At 41.9% G+C, this 14,578-nt stretch overlaps 1 protein-coding gene across 1 annotated transcript in view; it reads right to left on the reverse strand.

Annotated features, from left to right (window-relative positions):
* prkd3 (protein kinase D3) overlaps positions 1-14,578 on the reverse strand; it is a 363,813-nt gene that overhangs the window by 79,459 nt on the left and 269,776 nt on the right. The window contains exons 10-12 of the mRNA XM_073050552.1: positions 13,381-13,564; positions 12,020-12,143; positions 5,568-5,645 (exon numbers count right to left, since the gene is read on the reverse strand). Coding sequence (XP_072906653.1) covers positions 5,568-5,645; positions 12,020-12,143; positions 13,381-13,564 — 386 coding nt within the window. The remainder of the gene's footprint in view (positions 1-5,567; positions 5,646-12,019; positions 12,144-13,380; positions 13,565-14,578) is intronic.

Here is a 14,578-nt window from a genome sequence, read left to right on the forward strand (position 1 = left end):
AATCCAGACCGCACACTTAGGGAAGAATGTGAAGATTTTCAGCAAGTACAGGCGTCCCCCGTTTTTCAAACGTTTGCTTTATGACACCTTGCTGTTACGAAAGACATACATTAGTTACCTGTTTTCACTAACAGAAGGTGTTTTCACTGCTTCGAAAAAAGGCAACGCACACGCTGAGCAGCCAAGCTCCTCCCCCGGAACTGCATTCTAGCCGGCGTTGTTTAAACACGTGCCTGTGAGCATTTGTGCTTTATGTCAATTTATTTTGTGCATCCGTTAGCAAGATGAGTTCTAAGGTATTGGAAAAGCCTATAAGAGCTTGTAAGGGTGTTACATTTAGCATAAAACAAGACATAATTAAGCGTTTCAATCGTGGTGAACTAAGTAAGGACAAAGTGAGTTTGGCTAAGGGTTTGTGGAAGTTGACGAAGATGATGTTGAAGAGGTTTTGGTATCCCATGACCAAGAACTGATAGATAAAGAGCTGATGCAATTGGAAGAGGAAAGGATAACAATCGAAACCAAACGCAGTAGCAAACGGACTGAAAGTGAAGTCATCCAGGAACTGAACGTGAAGCAACTGCGTGAGATTTTCACTCTGATTGACAACGCTGTGGTGATTGCAGAAAAGGATGACTTTAACTTTGAAAGGGTACATAGGTTTAGGGCATATTTGCAGGATAGTTTGAGTGCTTACAAAGAACTGTATGATAGAAAAATGCACGAGGCTAAGCAGTCAAGCATACTGTCATTTTTCAAGCCTTCCACATCAGCCACAGCAGACGACAAACCTCGACCTTCGACATCGAGGCAGCAGACATAGAAAATGACCTGCCTGCCCTGATGGAAACAGACCTTCGACAACTCAGCCTAACACACCATCATCAGTGTGCTCACTGTCTTCCCGATTCCGGTAAGTAATAGTACACTGTACGTACATTATTTCTACTTTATATAGGCCGTGTATTTCATGTGTTATTTGCTACGATTTGTTATTTGGTATGATTTGGCAGCTTCTTAGCTTAAAGGTTACTGGAGAGAATCTTTCTTTCGAAAGTGCTTGCGTGAGATTTTCACTACGGTGGACAGCGTTGCAATGATTGCAGAAAAGTATTTCTACTTTATATAGGCTGTATATTTATCAGATCATTCCTGCTTTTACTATATGTCACTGTTATTTTAGGTTTTGTGTTATTTGGCATGATTCGGTAGGTTATTTTTTTGGGTCTGGGAACTCTCAAAAATTTTTCCCATACAAATAAATAGTAATTGCTTCTTCACTTTACGACATTTCGGCTTACGAACCATTTCATAAGAACGCTCTACCTTCAGATAGTGGGGGAAACCTGTATACCAAAAGATCGACTGCAAGGAAACAGAAGTTCAGACCATAAAGAAGACCATTAAGACAGAGGAGCAAATTTAGGCCATTCAATCCATCGAGTCTGCTCCACCATTCAATCATGGCTGATCCCAAATCCCAATTCAACCCCATACATCTGACTTCTCGCCATATCCTTTGATGTCAGGAAATGATCGACTTCTGCCTTAAATATACGCACAGACCTGGCCTCCACCGCAGTCTGTGGCAGAGAATTCCAGAGATTTACTACTCTCTGGCTTAAAAAAAACCTGTCTCCACTCTGCTCTGAAGGGTCCTTCCTCACTGAGGCTGTGCCCTCCAGTTCTGGATATGCCCACCATAGGAAATATCCTCTCCACATCCACCCTATCTAGTCCTTTCAACATTCGCTAGGTTTCAATGTAATTCCCTACCATCCTTCTAAATTCCGGTGAGTACAGGCCCAAAGCTGCCAAACTCTCCTCATATGTTAACCCCTTCATTCCTGGAATCATCCTTGAGAACCTTTTCATTTTCAGTTCAGTGCAGTTTCCGTTTTGACTGGAAAAGCTCGGGTTGCTCAGTTTAGAGCAGAGAAAATAGAGAGGTGACTTCATACACGTGTTCAGGGTCATAAGATCTGTGCAAAGTGAGCAGCAGGAAATTGACAGGGTGAACCTGAACAGAGATAGAAGTACAAAGCAGATGCCGGGTTATTATCACATGTGAGAAGCAGGCCGTTCACAGAAAGTTCTGGAGGGAAGTAAAAAAGGAAGTAAAAGCCTGACAGCAAACAAAAAGGAATCCAAAAATATGCTAACAGTATGTGAACAAGAAAATTGAGGGAGGAAAGGCGCGGCTGAGAAGAGTCCAAAAGGGACATCTTACTCATTGAGAATGGGATGTGGATGTGGTACTAAATGAACTACATTGGTCGTGAACGAGGAAGCTGCAACTGTCTGGAGTTTTAGCTTGTGAAGATGTAATTGAGATAATGAACAGACAAGATATTAATGGAGCAAATACCAAGAGAGGCTAGCTGGGCAGAAAAGTGGATATATCACCTGGTCCAGACAGGATGCATCCTAGATTATTGACAGATTGAGGAAATATCTGAAAAGTCTTGACTTGAATGCCAGGTATGGTCACGGAGACAGATTCAAAGTCCGAAGTTCAAGTTTTATTATGAAGGTACATATATGTCACCATATACAACCCTGAGATTCAAATTTGGAATTCAGGAAGAAGCTGGGTAAGAAAAGAAAGAATTTGCAGAGTTATTTGGAAGGCAGGAGAATGGGACTAGCTGGATTGGTCTTGCCAAGAGATGGTCAATTGGCCAAAAAGCCTATTTTCAATCAGAAGTCAGTCTCCGAAGCTGTTTCCTTTGATGGAAGAGTCAGGACATGCAAAAGACGACAAGACAGGAAGAATAACTCTATTAAAAGCAAGTGATCTGCAATACAGTATCAGAAAGGATGCTGGAACAGAGTTAATTAAGGTTTTCAAAAAGGAATTAGAAACGCACTTGAAGGAAAAACAAATACAAAGTAACACAGGAAGGGACTAACTGAAGTATTTCTTCAAAAGAGCTGCTCGGGTTCAGAAAGCTTAATCCCTAATACCCACTCCACACCCTTCTTTGTGAAACAATTTGACTTTGCCAAAGGAACAACTGGAGTTCAACTCCTCCCTCGTACAGTGTCCATCCATGTATAATATTAAACAAAGGTATTAAAGAATGATGATGAACAGGAATTACTCATGACAATTACTCATCCTTGACCCACTGATTCTGTCCGCAAGTTGCCTCAGCTGGTGTCCCAGAGAAGCCCTGCTACCCAAGATGATCAAGCATTGAACAAGTAACATTGTTGGTCTGCGTGACTCAGTCCTGTGACCCGTAAATGCTGCAATTTAAATAATTAGAGAGTGCGCTGAAGCAGAGTGACATCTTAAAGTCTGCAACAGACCCACAACGAAATCAAGAGAACAAACCATTTCAGTTTACTAGAGGGGCCTCATTTGTGGCAGCACCCATTTAACTGCACTGACATTCTACAATGAAACGAAAATTCAAACAGAAAACCAGCAGACGATGGAAATCTGAAATCAAAACCAACAAAAAGCTGAAAAACTGAGTGAAGCATTGATTTACTTGCACTGTGTTCAATTGAGGGGACTGCAATTGCTGTTCTCCACGTACTCTCCTACATATCGGAGCAACCAAATAAGGTTTGGATGACTGTTTTGTAGTACAGCTCCGTACAGTCCACAAGGCTGACCCTGAGCTTTAATTGTTTATTCTCCATTTCTTTTCAAATTTCAAAAATAGACTTTATTCATGATAAAAAAAATACAAAGGAACATTCTGCATTCCACCCCAATCTTCTACACTGTTCTAATGAACCAACTCTGAAGGAAGTAGAGGCACTGTCAAGTCCTTGTAACGGCACTTGCAGTACATGCTGAACCCAGGACACTTCCTCTGAAATGATAATGTAGAGGGACTTAAAGATGCTAACCATTTCCATCTCTGATCCCCTGATAAAGACTGTCTCACAAACCTCCAGTTTCAACCTCCTGAAGTCAATAATCAGCTCCTTAGCCTTGCTGACATTGAGCGAGAGGTCGTTGCTGTGACACCACTCAGCCAGATTTTCAATCTCCCTCCTATACGCTGATTTGACATCACCTTTGATTCAGCCAGCAACAGTGGTGTCATCAGCAAACTTAAGACTGGCATTGGAACTTAGCTTCACAGTCATAAGTGTAAAGTAGGTAGAGCAGGGGTCTAAGCACACAGCCTTGTGGTGCACCTGTTATGATGGATATTGTGGAGATGTTTTTGCCAATCTGAACTGACTGGTGTCTGCAAATGAGGAAACTAAGGATCCAATTGCAAAAGGAGGTACTGAAGCCTAGGTGTTGAAGCTTTTTGGTTAGTTTTGAGGGGATGGTAGTATTGAAATCCAAGCCGTAGTCGATGAAGAGCATCCATATGTGTGCATCTTTGCTGTTCAGATGTCCCCGGGCTGACTGAAGAACCAATAAAATGGCATCTGTTGTGGACCTGTTGTGAAGGTAGGCAAATTGGAGCGGATCCAAAAATCACTCCTTAAGACAGGATTTGACATGTTTTGTCACCAACCTCTCAAAGCAGGCTCAGCCCTGACCGGTAAATGGATGGGACCCTACTGGGAGACATCACGTGCAGCAGGCTCACTGCATGGAGAAACAGATGATCCAACCAGCATGGCCGATTTGACAAGAATCTCAGAAACACTGATAGAAAATTGCATTATGTATAGTGCACAGATTTTATCAACTTCAAAGGTCAATTAAGACCAGGAGTTTCTAATGAGAAGACACAGACCAATAAAATTCCAAAGGGGTAAACTGTGACTAACAGCCTGACCAAAGATAAGCTGCACCCACGTGGACTACTCAGAAAAGTTCACACAATCCTGGCCATTCACTGAAGTAGCTGAGTTTACAAAAAGGTCGTATTAATGTGCAACTACGCTATACAACGCAGCCCACTCAAGGATATCTTACGATCAACATTACCCAACATGGGCTCAACTGCACATTCTCAACTGAACCCACTGAGTTTCTCGAGAAGGTCACTAGTGTTTCAGTATTTCCTGATGTCTTGTCATAACTGCACTCAGACAAACAATTTGACAAGCAGATTACATTTCACTGTCCATTTATCTTCAGCCTCCACAAAACGGTTTCTCCCCCCACTTTCCCGACAGCATGACTCATTTTGCGGTTTGACTCAGCGTTCGCCAACACTTGCAGGTCGGCTTCTAATTCATGTACCCAAAAGGCCAGAAAACTCGTGAATATTTGAGTGTAGGCTCAACGGGCAAACCAAATCTGCTCTCACTGTTTCCATCCCACCCCACGCGTAAAGACCCCAAACACACGCACACACATTCCAGCAGGGGGCGATCTTAAACAAATGGCAACTATAGATCCCAAACCACCAGTTTCTTCAGGACAACTGGGCATTAAACCAGGTTCTGTGTGATGTTATTAAAATCTAGTGAGTGTAATTAATCACTCCTGATTCTCACTTCAGAATGTATAACAAAACTATGAATCAAAATTTTAGAGCATCAAACACATTTTAATTGAACAGTTAAGTAACATGATGAAAATATTCTTCATACTATTGAAATATTGTAATGCCATACAAAATTAAACGTGTTCTTACCTTGTAATATTTGCTTCCAGTGTCATTTTGAAAGAGTGTAAGGCACTTGCTGTCCAACCTCCAGTAATGTCTTTTCCTCTATTAAAAAACAGACAAATCATTGCGAATTAGTTTCTTATTTAATTTTAAGAACACATTAAGATTTCTTTCAAAGTGGAAAAATGAGCCTGTTTCAGGCATCAAGCCTGATCACAAATACTGCACGTTGATACCTGCAACAATGCATGTTAGTGAAAAGAAGCTTCCCAAAGATCAAAGCCTGCAAACTTAAAGCCTTTTCCATCACCAGATTTTAAATATCATGAAAATAATCATCAATTTCTGAATTAAAAAGGAGGACAGGGCATCATGAACATTTTAGTCTTGAAAAAGGTGCTCTGAATCTCCCACAGATTTCTTGCAACTCTGCTATGTGTTAAGGGAGAAATGCCCAACACCAATTTTATAGAGCAACACTCTCAATAAATCATGTTACCTCTGCAAGCCCTTCATGCGTTTGAACCAATATATGCTCCACTTATAGAGGGGATCCAGAAATACAAGAGTTGTACCTGAGGACTAGAGGACAGTGCAGGTTAAACAGCATTCGTTAAAAGAATGAATATGCACCTGAGAAATGGAATGGAAAATGTAAAGCAGCAGGGAAAATGCTCACTAGTCCTTTAGAGGCTGTTATCTGAAACACTTGTCATAGCAAGTTGCAGTTAAGGGCAAAGCAGTTATTAAGATGACCAATTATGATCTGGGATGCACCTCACAGGTATTTCATGAAGGGAAAGCAGGCGATTTTTGCTTGATACTCACAGCAGTGACATTAATGTGTACACTGCTGAACGTCTCGCGCTCAAATCCAACGATAGCAATGCATTGGACAACCTGGAGAGAAGTTCAAGAGAGCATGTTGTGACACACATTGGCTGTGAAAAGAGCCTGAAACTTCAATTAATATACATCCTTTCTATCCAGAATATGCCAAAAGAGCTGACATTAGTTCAGGTCACAAAATTTACTTGATAAAGATTAATTTTCAAAAAAATTGGAGATATTGCTGGCCAAAATACAGTGATGTTTTGTGGGCAGCTAACAAAGCTACTAACTATTGTACAAAATATACTTTTCCTGGACTAGGAACACTGCAATCCACAGGTTGCACTTTCCCTTTGGAAGTTGTGCTTTTGAACCATCTGAATGACTGTGGTAAACTATGTATACCTGTCTGGTATCCTGAAAGATTCGGCAAACTGGGCCCTCAGAAATGCAGGGACGGTCACGGCAGCCATTGCTGGAGCAGACTTGGGGCCTAATTGAAGCAACGGGGGCTGGGCCTGAGCCCAAGAGTGAAGGACGAACTGCTGTTTAGCCAATTTAAGCACCGAGCCAGACTAAAAGGTTTAACGTGTCAATGCTGAGGGTGAAGGATGAACCAGTATCCAGCTTACAACTCTGAGGCTTCACTCAACTCAGCACTGAACTAACTGTAGCTGCGGGCTCACTTGCACAGACCCTGTGGTTCAATCTCTGTATTATTTGTTTACTTTTTTTTTACTGCCTGTTCTTTTTCCACACACTGGATGCCTAACAATCTTTGTCATGTGGAATTTCTTATGGAATCTATTGTGTTTCTTTGTTTTGTGGCTGACTACATGAAACTCAAGACTGTACATGGTTTGACAATAAATGCACTTTGAACTTTAGAGTGGTAAAAAAAAGGCAGCGTGGAATTCGGTACAAAGGTTTAAATTTAGGACCAACATGGATAGATAACAAATAGGATTCAGTGAAAAGTGAGATGGTTCTGAGCAGAAGTAGGAATGAACGAGAAACTCACTTTGAGTACAAGATGGCAACTGTTCAGGAAGTAGATAAGAGCAACTGGAATCTAAAGCTGAAGAGACCCAGAATGGACTTTTCTAATTAAACAAAGAAGCAGGGTAAAAACGAGTAGCAAGTGAAAGGTGGTTATGCAATCTTGTTGGAGATGACACATCAGGCAGAATGCAGAGGCTGTGATATCTTGCAGAGTAAACTAGGCTTTAAACATGCAGGATGCAATTTGTAATGCAGAGGTAACAAGGTTATCTGATAGAGATTTGGACAAGTACAAAAACAATCAATCCTGGGCTAAATAGATACTAAGTGTTTGTTTTAATTGCTCCTTCAACCCAAACTTTGGATTCTTGTCACAGCAGCCAGTGTTGTCTTGATTAAAAGCAAGGACAAAAAAAAAATTAGATAAATATCTGCTTAGGGACGAGGCTGGGATTCATAAGTACCAATAATAATTGAAAACCACGCAGAACGTGCTGTAAACTTGGGAAGAACGTTAATCAAAAATGAATAAAGAACCCAGCAGAGATTCAAACAAAGAAAAAAAAAACTGCTGGAAAATCTCAATTACAAACAAGAGAAAATCTGCGGATGCTGGAAATCCAAGCAACAGACACAAATGCTGGAGGAACTCAACGGTCCAGGCATCTTTCCATTGATGCTGTCTGGCCTGCTGAGTTCCTCTAGCAGCTTCTGTGCATTGTTCAGCAGGTCAAGCATCACCTGTAGAGGCAAAGGGGTAGCGGGCGTTTTGAGGTTGAGACCTTGCACCAAGACTGGAAGTGCAGGAAGAAGATGGCCAGTCTATTGAAGGAGGAGTGAGACAGGGGCTGGAAGGTGAGAGCTGGAAACAAACGAGGGCGTATGAGTGGGTGGTGAATGATGAATTGATGGAGGTGGAGGATGGAGGAGAGAAAGTTGATGCAGAGGCTAGCAGTGAAATGGTAACTAAGTCCCATTCACCTCCTCCTTCACCTCCATTCAGGGTCCCAAGGCAGTCCTTCCAGGTGAGGCAACACTTCACATGTCAATCTGCTGGGGTTGTCTACCGTGTCTAGTGCTCCTGATGTGGCCTCCTCTGCATAGGTGAGACCCATTGTCAATTGGGGGACCGCTTCGTCGAGCACCTCCAGTCTATCTGCCAAAAGCAGAACTTCCCAGTGGCCAAATACTTTAATTCCCATTCCGACATGTCAGTCTACGGCCTCCTCATGTCAAGATGAAGCCACCCTCAAGCAGCAACGTCTTACGTTCTGTCCATAAAAAAATCCCTCCCCTCTTCTTCAGTTCCCTGCTGTGGCCTCTTGCCTCTTCTAACCTGTCTATCATCTCTACCTGGGTCCACTCTCCTCTACCATCAGATTTCTTCCTCTCCAGCCCTTGACCTTTCCCCATCCACCTGGCATCACCTATCACCTTCTAGCTATCCTCCTTTTCTTCCTCTACCTTTTCATTCTGGTGTCCTCCCCTTTCCTTTCCAGTCCTGAAGAAGGGTCTTGGCCTGAAGCGTCACTATTTATCCATTTCCATAGGTGCTGACTGACTTGCCGAGTCCCTCCAGTTTTGTGTGCGTTGCTCTGGATTTCCCGCATCTGCGAAATCCCTTGGGTTTATACTTTGAGATTTACCAATGATGCAAACTGCAGATATTTATAGAAGAGAAAGTAACCCCAAATTCACAGCACATCTAAACAGGGTGGTAAAAAAAAAGTACGTGCTTTGCTTGCCTTCATCATTCAGGGCATTAAGTACAGAAGCTGGGACACCATGTTTCAGATGTATAAGACATTAGTAAGCCCACAACTGCACACAACACTACAACAAGTATGTGATTAGACTAGAGAGAGTGCACAAAAAATTCAGAGGTACGTTGTTCAGACTAGAGGGCTTGAGTTATGAGAGACTGTAACTGTTTTCCTTGGAGTGAGACACAGACTGAGAGAGTGACTTTATAAAGGTTCATAAAGTCATGACGACAAAGATAAAGCAGACAATTAGTCCTTTCTCCCAGGGCGGGAGAACCTAAGGGGAAAGATTTAAATGATTGGCAACTTAATCTCACAGGATCAGGAATGAGCTGCGAGAGGAAGTGGTAGAAGCAGGTACAATTATATTTAAACACGGCCTCTCCAAGTCCAGCGCCATGTCCCCACCGTGAGAGGTGGAAATGAATAAGGCCGGCCAACAGGCCTACCCCATGTACAGAGGGTGCAATGGATTCCAGAAGCATTGATAAATTTTAATCATACCATCGACTTCAGAGGACGACAGCGACAGGAGGTCATCGATGGGAGCTAAGGGCCTAAAGCAAGTAAACAGATAGGAAAATTTTAGAGCTGGGGTCTCTAAATCTTTGTTATGCCGTCAACTGAGTGAACTACAGGTTGGGAACCCCTGGTTCAGAGGTACATGGGTCAAATGCTGGCAAACCTCAGATAGATACCTTGGTCAGCATGGAGAATTTGGGCTGAAGGGCCTCTGACAATGCTGTATGACAAAGGAAAAGAGATCTATTTAAAACAGTTCATGCATTTGAGAAAGCTTCCAGAATTTATAAGTGAGGCCATTGCAAGCAACAATGGCAGGGCAGGGGCCTTCCATAAATTAAGGGTGCCCTAGATAGCTGGGAACATGCTGATGTTTTCCAAACCACGAAAAGAACATGCATCTATTAAGAAAGCTGAAAAAGCTGAAACTCTATATTGTTCATATGACCAAAGAAACAGACCTACCCGATTAGCACTTTCAAAAACTCATTCCAAATTTTTTTTGATGAAATTGCTTAGAGGTAAAGGGATGTTAGAGTTAGGAAATGGGGGAAAAATCTAGACAATATCCAGTTGCAGATCAGAGATATAACCCAAGAAATAACACTATAACAAGATCAGACTCAATCATAAGAATACCTAATTTAAATTTCTGATATGCATTTCTATTTCCTAACCATCTATCTTTGAGAGACTGATAATTCTATCTTCACATATACTGGAAAGAAGGGCACATCCACAAAGAAGTAATACTGTAAAACAAGCTTCACGCAAACACGAGGAAATCTGCAGATGCTGGAAATTCAAGCGACACACACAAAATGCTGGTGGAACGCAGCAGGCCAGGCAGCATCTGTAGGAAGAAGCACAGTTGCCGTTTCGGACCGAGACCCTTCGTCAGGTTTCTACCTCAATAACATTTCCATCTCTTCCTCTCCTCTCAGAACACAAACCCACTGGTAACTAGATTGACGGTATCCTAAATTAGCCCTATTTGAGATAGCTATGCCATCGACATTAAAATGTTTACTTTAAGTCAAACGTGGGTCTGAATGTAGGCACTGGGGCAACAAAATTACTTGAACCAGCTCATTACTGTGTCCTTCTTTCCATTCGTGGGTCATGTCAAAATGAACCATGTGGTTATATCATATTTGTCGTCTCCATGGAGAAATACTTGGTACATTCACAGACATTTCTACACCTCTTTAACAGTATGTTAAAATAAATAAAAAACATGCAACACATTTCTAAGATGTTCACTGGCAATCTCTGACATACTGTTTGACGATGTCCATCAGAGCATAACCTGTTCAAAGGAAACATTTGTTATATCAAATCCTCAACAGTAAGCATAATTGCTGGAAATCCTAGATAAAGGTTAAGTACAATTCTATTTTTTTTAATATATATGACCTTTTTTTCTGAACTACGGAATGCTACAGATGGGATAATATGCACGGAAGAGCAATGAATTCAATTTTAGTTTCATTGTAGATATTTGTGACGGAAATGGGATTCATCACATTCCCTCCGATATCAAGTGGGCTTTCAGCCAGATCTGGCTAAACATTAAAAGTCAACATCCACTCTGCCCCAAAAACAGACTTCAGTTTAAATCAAGTCCTACTGTGGTGGCCTTTACTGAATGAAATCTGTCTTTCTACTGTGATGTTAGGGAGAAAATCAGTCAAATCTGAAATCTAAAGCAAACAAGAGGAAGCATTCATCATATAACTTGGAAAACAAAGTGACCAGGCAATGTAGAAGCTTTTTAAAATTATTATTTATTTATTACGATACAGTGTGGAGTATCCCCTTCTGGCCCTTCAAGCCAAGGCGCCCAGCAATCCCCCCATTTAACTCCAGCCTAGTCACAGGACAATTTACAAAGACTAATTAACCTGCCAACTGGTTCGTCTTTGGACTGTGGGAGGGGAAACATGAGCAGCTGGACAAAACCCGTTGGATCACATGGAGAATGGCTACTAATAGGCAACGGCGGGAAGTGAGCCCAAAGCACCGTAAAGCATTGTGCTGACCACTACACTACAGTGCCGCCCCATTTTCAATACATAATTTCACAATGTTTTATGAGGATTCACTTGGGCACGAATGACCCATTACTTTGTAATGAGCAAACATTCCTACTCGCAGATGAATGCCCAACATTCTTTCTGGGCACAAAACAATGTTCAGAATGAACCTGGGATCTCACTGAGCCACCCTTCAGTGTGAGGGGGGAAAAAAAGTCAGATCAAATATCTGTTTGCTTTTATAGCTAAGAAGCAGATCTCCACAGATTAGATTCACAATCAGTTCTACAAGCACAAATAGTTTCAAAGTAAATATGCTTACCAGATTGTCTTTGCTGGTGTAGTGGACCATCCAACCTTCTCTCACCATAGTGCTGCTCTTCCTTTTCGTGTGCTTAACAGACTGTACAACTCTCATGAGAGGAATATTGTTGCTTGTTGAAGGACTGGAACAAAATGTTCCAAGTTACTGAACATAAAAAACCTATACAGAATTCTGATTGTGAATTGCGAATGCAAGCCTATTATCATGGACTTTGTGCTTTCCAAACCTGCCCAACATGAATTATTTTGACCAAATACAGCAACACAACAGAAGACCACCGAATAATTATATTTCTAAGAATAGCTTTAGTCTGATACCCCCAAGAGGACCACTACTTTGTTGTGGTTTGGGGGCTTGTGTTCCTCAATGACTCAGAGAGCTACATTGGCTGGAGTTAGGGCTTTTATGCTTTGGGTCTTAGTAGGATCACCCATATCAATCAGATCAAAGGGTAGAGTGGTCCACCAGTCCTACAGGTTTGGGGGTTCAGCTCATGGCTCACAACCCCGACTGGTAAAACAAAACTGTTACAGAAACAGCAATCTGACTGCAACGGTATTCCCGAGTATCCACCCAGGATTTGTATGACTGACAGTAGTGAAAACTGAGCTACTGACACGACGAAGGAAATCGTGAACACCGCCAGAGATGGTGGACCTCCGGTGCTGTCCTAAACGCTAGCAATGTAACGGGCAGTAAGTTTAGTCTGATAGCAATAAAATGTAATGGACAAGAAATGACCGGCAATGAGCTTGCAATTTAAAAACATCACCACACTTTCATAAAAGTTGTGAAAGATCAGAACTCCAGAAAGGTGTTCTGAAAGGCATGCTGACCTGGACAGCTTCTCAAGACAACAAGAGCAAAGATTAAATTTTCCTCACCTTGCAAATGTGTATGTGTGTTAAAAGGAGCTAACGTTAATTGAAACATGAAATAAATGTCTGGGATTGGAAGTAGATTTCCCAGTAATCTTGGATGACCTCTCCCAAAGAGCACAACTAGATAACAAAACCACATTAACTTTGCTGAAATGGATTTCACATTCAGCTGAATACTCTGATAGCCAACAACGGAGTCATTCTTTATAGCAGATCCAAAAATGGATATTTTTGGGTGTTGATAATAACAATATAATGACACAGCCTGCTTCCAAAATATCAGATTCTATGAAGCAGCCACGGAGCCACATTCCAGGAAGTCCAGCAACAATACACTGGACATTGTCAGACACGACAGATTTCATTCTCACATGGACAGTGAACAAAACAGACAATGAAAATATTACAAGCAAGAGAAAAATCTACTGAAGCTGGAAATCCAAGCAACACACACAAAATGCTGGAGGAAAAGATTACCTGATTGTTCGGACAGGTTCTTCATCCTTCTCTCCATCCAAATCAGAGGAATCCATAAAATACAACTTCTCCTCTGATGTTGACGGCTCCTCTGTGTCGTCCAACATCCTACTGCCTTCACTGTTCATGTCACTGCTGTCCACCTCCATAGGCATATCTGAGTCAGGCCCCGGGCTGGCCGGCTCTGCAAGTGGTAAAGTTCAAGACCAGTTCATTCATCACACATACATTGAAACATCAGAACTTACAGTGAAATGCCTTATTTGTTTCAGTGAGCACAACGCAGTCTGAGGATGTGTGAGGGGCAGTCTGCAAGAGCTGCCCTGCTTCCAGCGCCAACAAAGCATGTCCACAATTTACTAACCTGTACATATTTGGACTGTGGGAGGAAACCAGAGCACCCAGAGGAAACCCGAGCACCCAAAGGAAACCCATGCAGGCAGTGGGAGAACAGACAAAACCCTTAAGACAGTGGCAGGAATTGAACCCCAGTGTCAGAGCTAAGACTGTAAATCAAACCCACCACGCAAGGCACGAGGTGGAATGTCAGAGATAACAGCTCAGATTCTGCCAAAGGCATAACAGTTCCATTCAGGGAATTCATGAACAAAGATGATCGCCCTGACAAATACTTCCCTGTGTTCTTCCTCACTAATGCTGCCTGAACTACCAAGCATTTGCAGCAATTTTTTTTTATAGCAGGGTTTCCAGCATCTGCAGGTTTTTTAAAAATGTTGATTTCAATTCAGAAGACACACAAGCCAAGTAGTCTTCAATTCCAGGTGGGTGTTAAGTAACTTGAAATAAGTCACAGATCTTACTACAATGGGTCCAATGTCCACGTTGGAGAGAGATCTTTTACAAGCTCTGGTAAACGTAGCACAAGTTTACATGAAGATAGATCAGGCACTGACTCCCCCTATGGCTGAAGGCTGAGATAAATTTCAACAGAGCCATGACAAACAATTAAAAAAGCTATTTATTAGGTGGCTATAGCTCCATTTTTAAAGATATTAAACCCAAGTAAGCTTTCTGCAAATATATTTTTGCCAATAATTTATTCGTTATTAGTGAGAGAGGTGGTGTGACACGTCGAACAGTCGGGTAAACAATAGTTTTTTGTTGACTGCAGATAATGGTCTCTCTGCTTTGCTGTTGCTGGGTGGGCAGTGGGCACTGATGCTTTTTTGATGAAATA

Source organism: Hemitrygon akajei, chromosome 7, assembly GCF_048418815.1.
Source record: "Hemitrygon akajei chromosome 7, sHemAka1.3, whole genome shotgun sequence".
NCBI lineage: Eukaryota > Metazoa > Chordata > Chondrichthyes > Myliobatiformes > Dasyatidae > Hemitrygon > Hemitrygon akajei.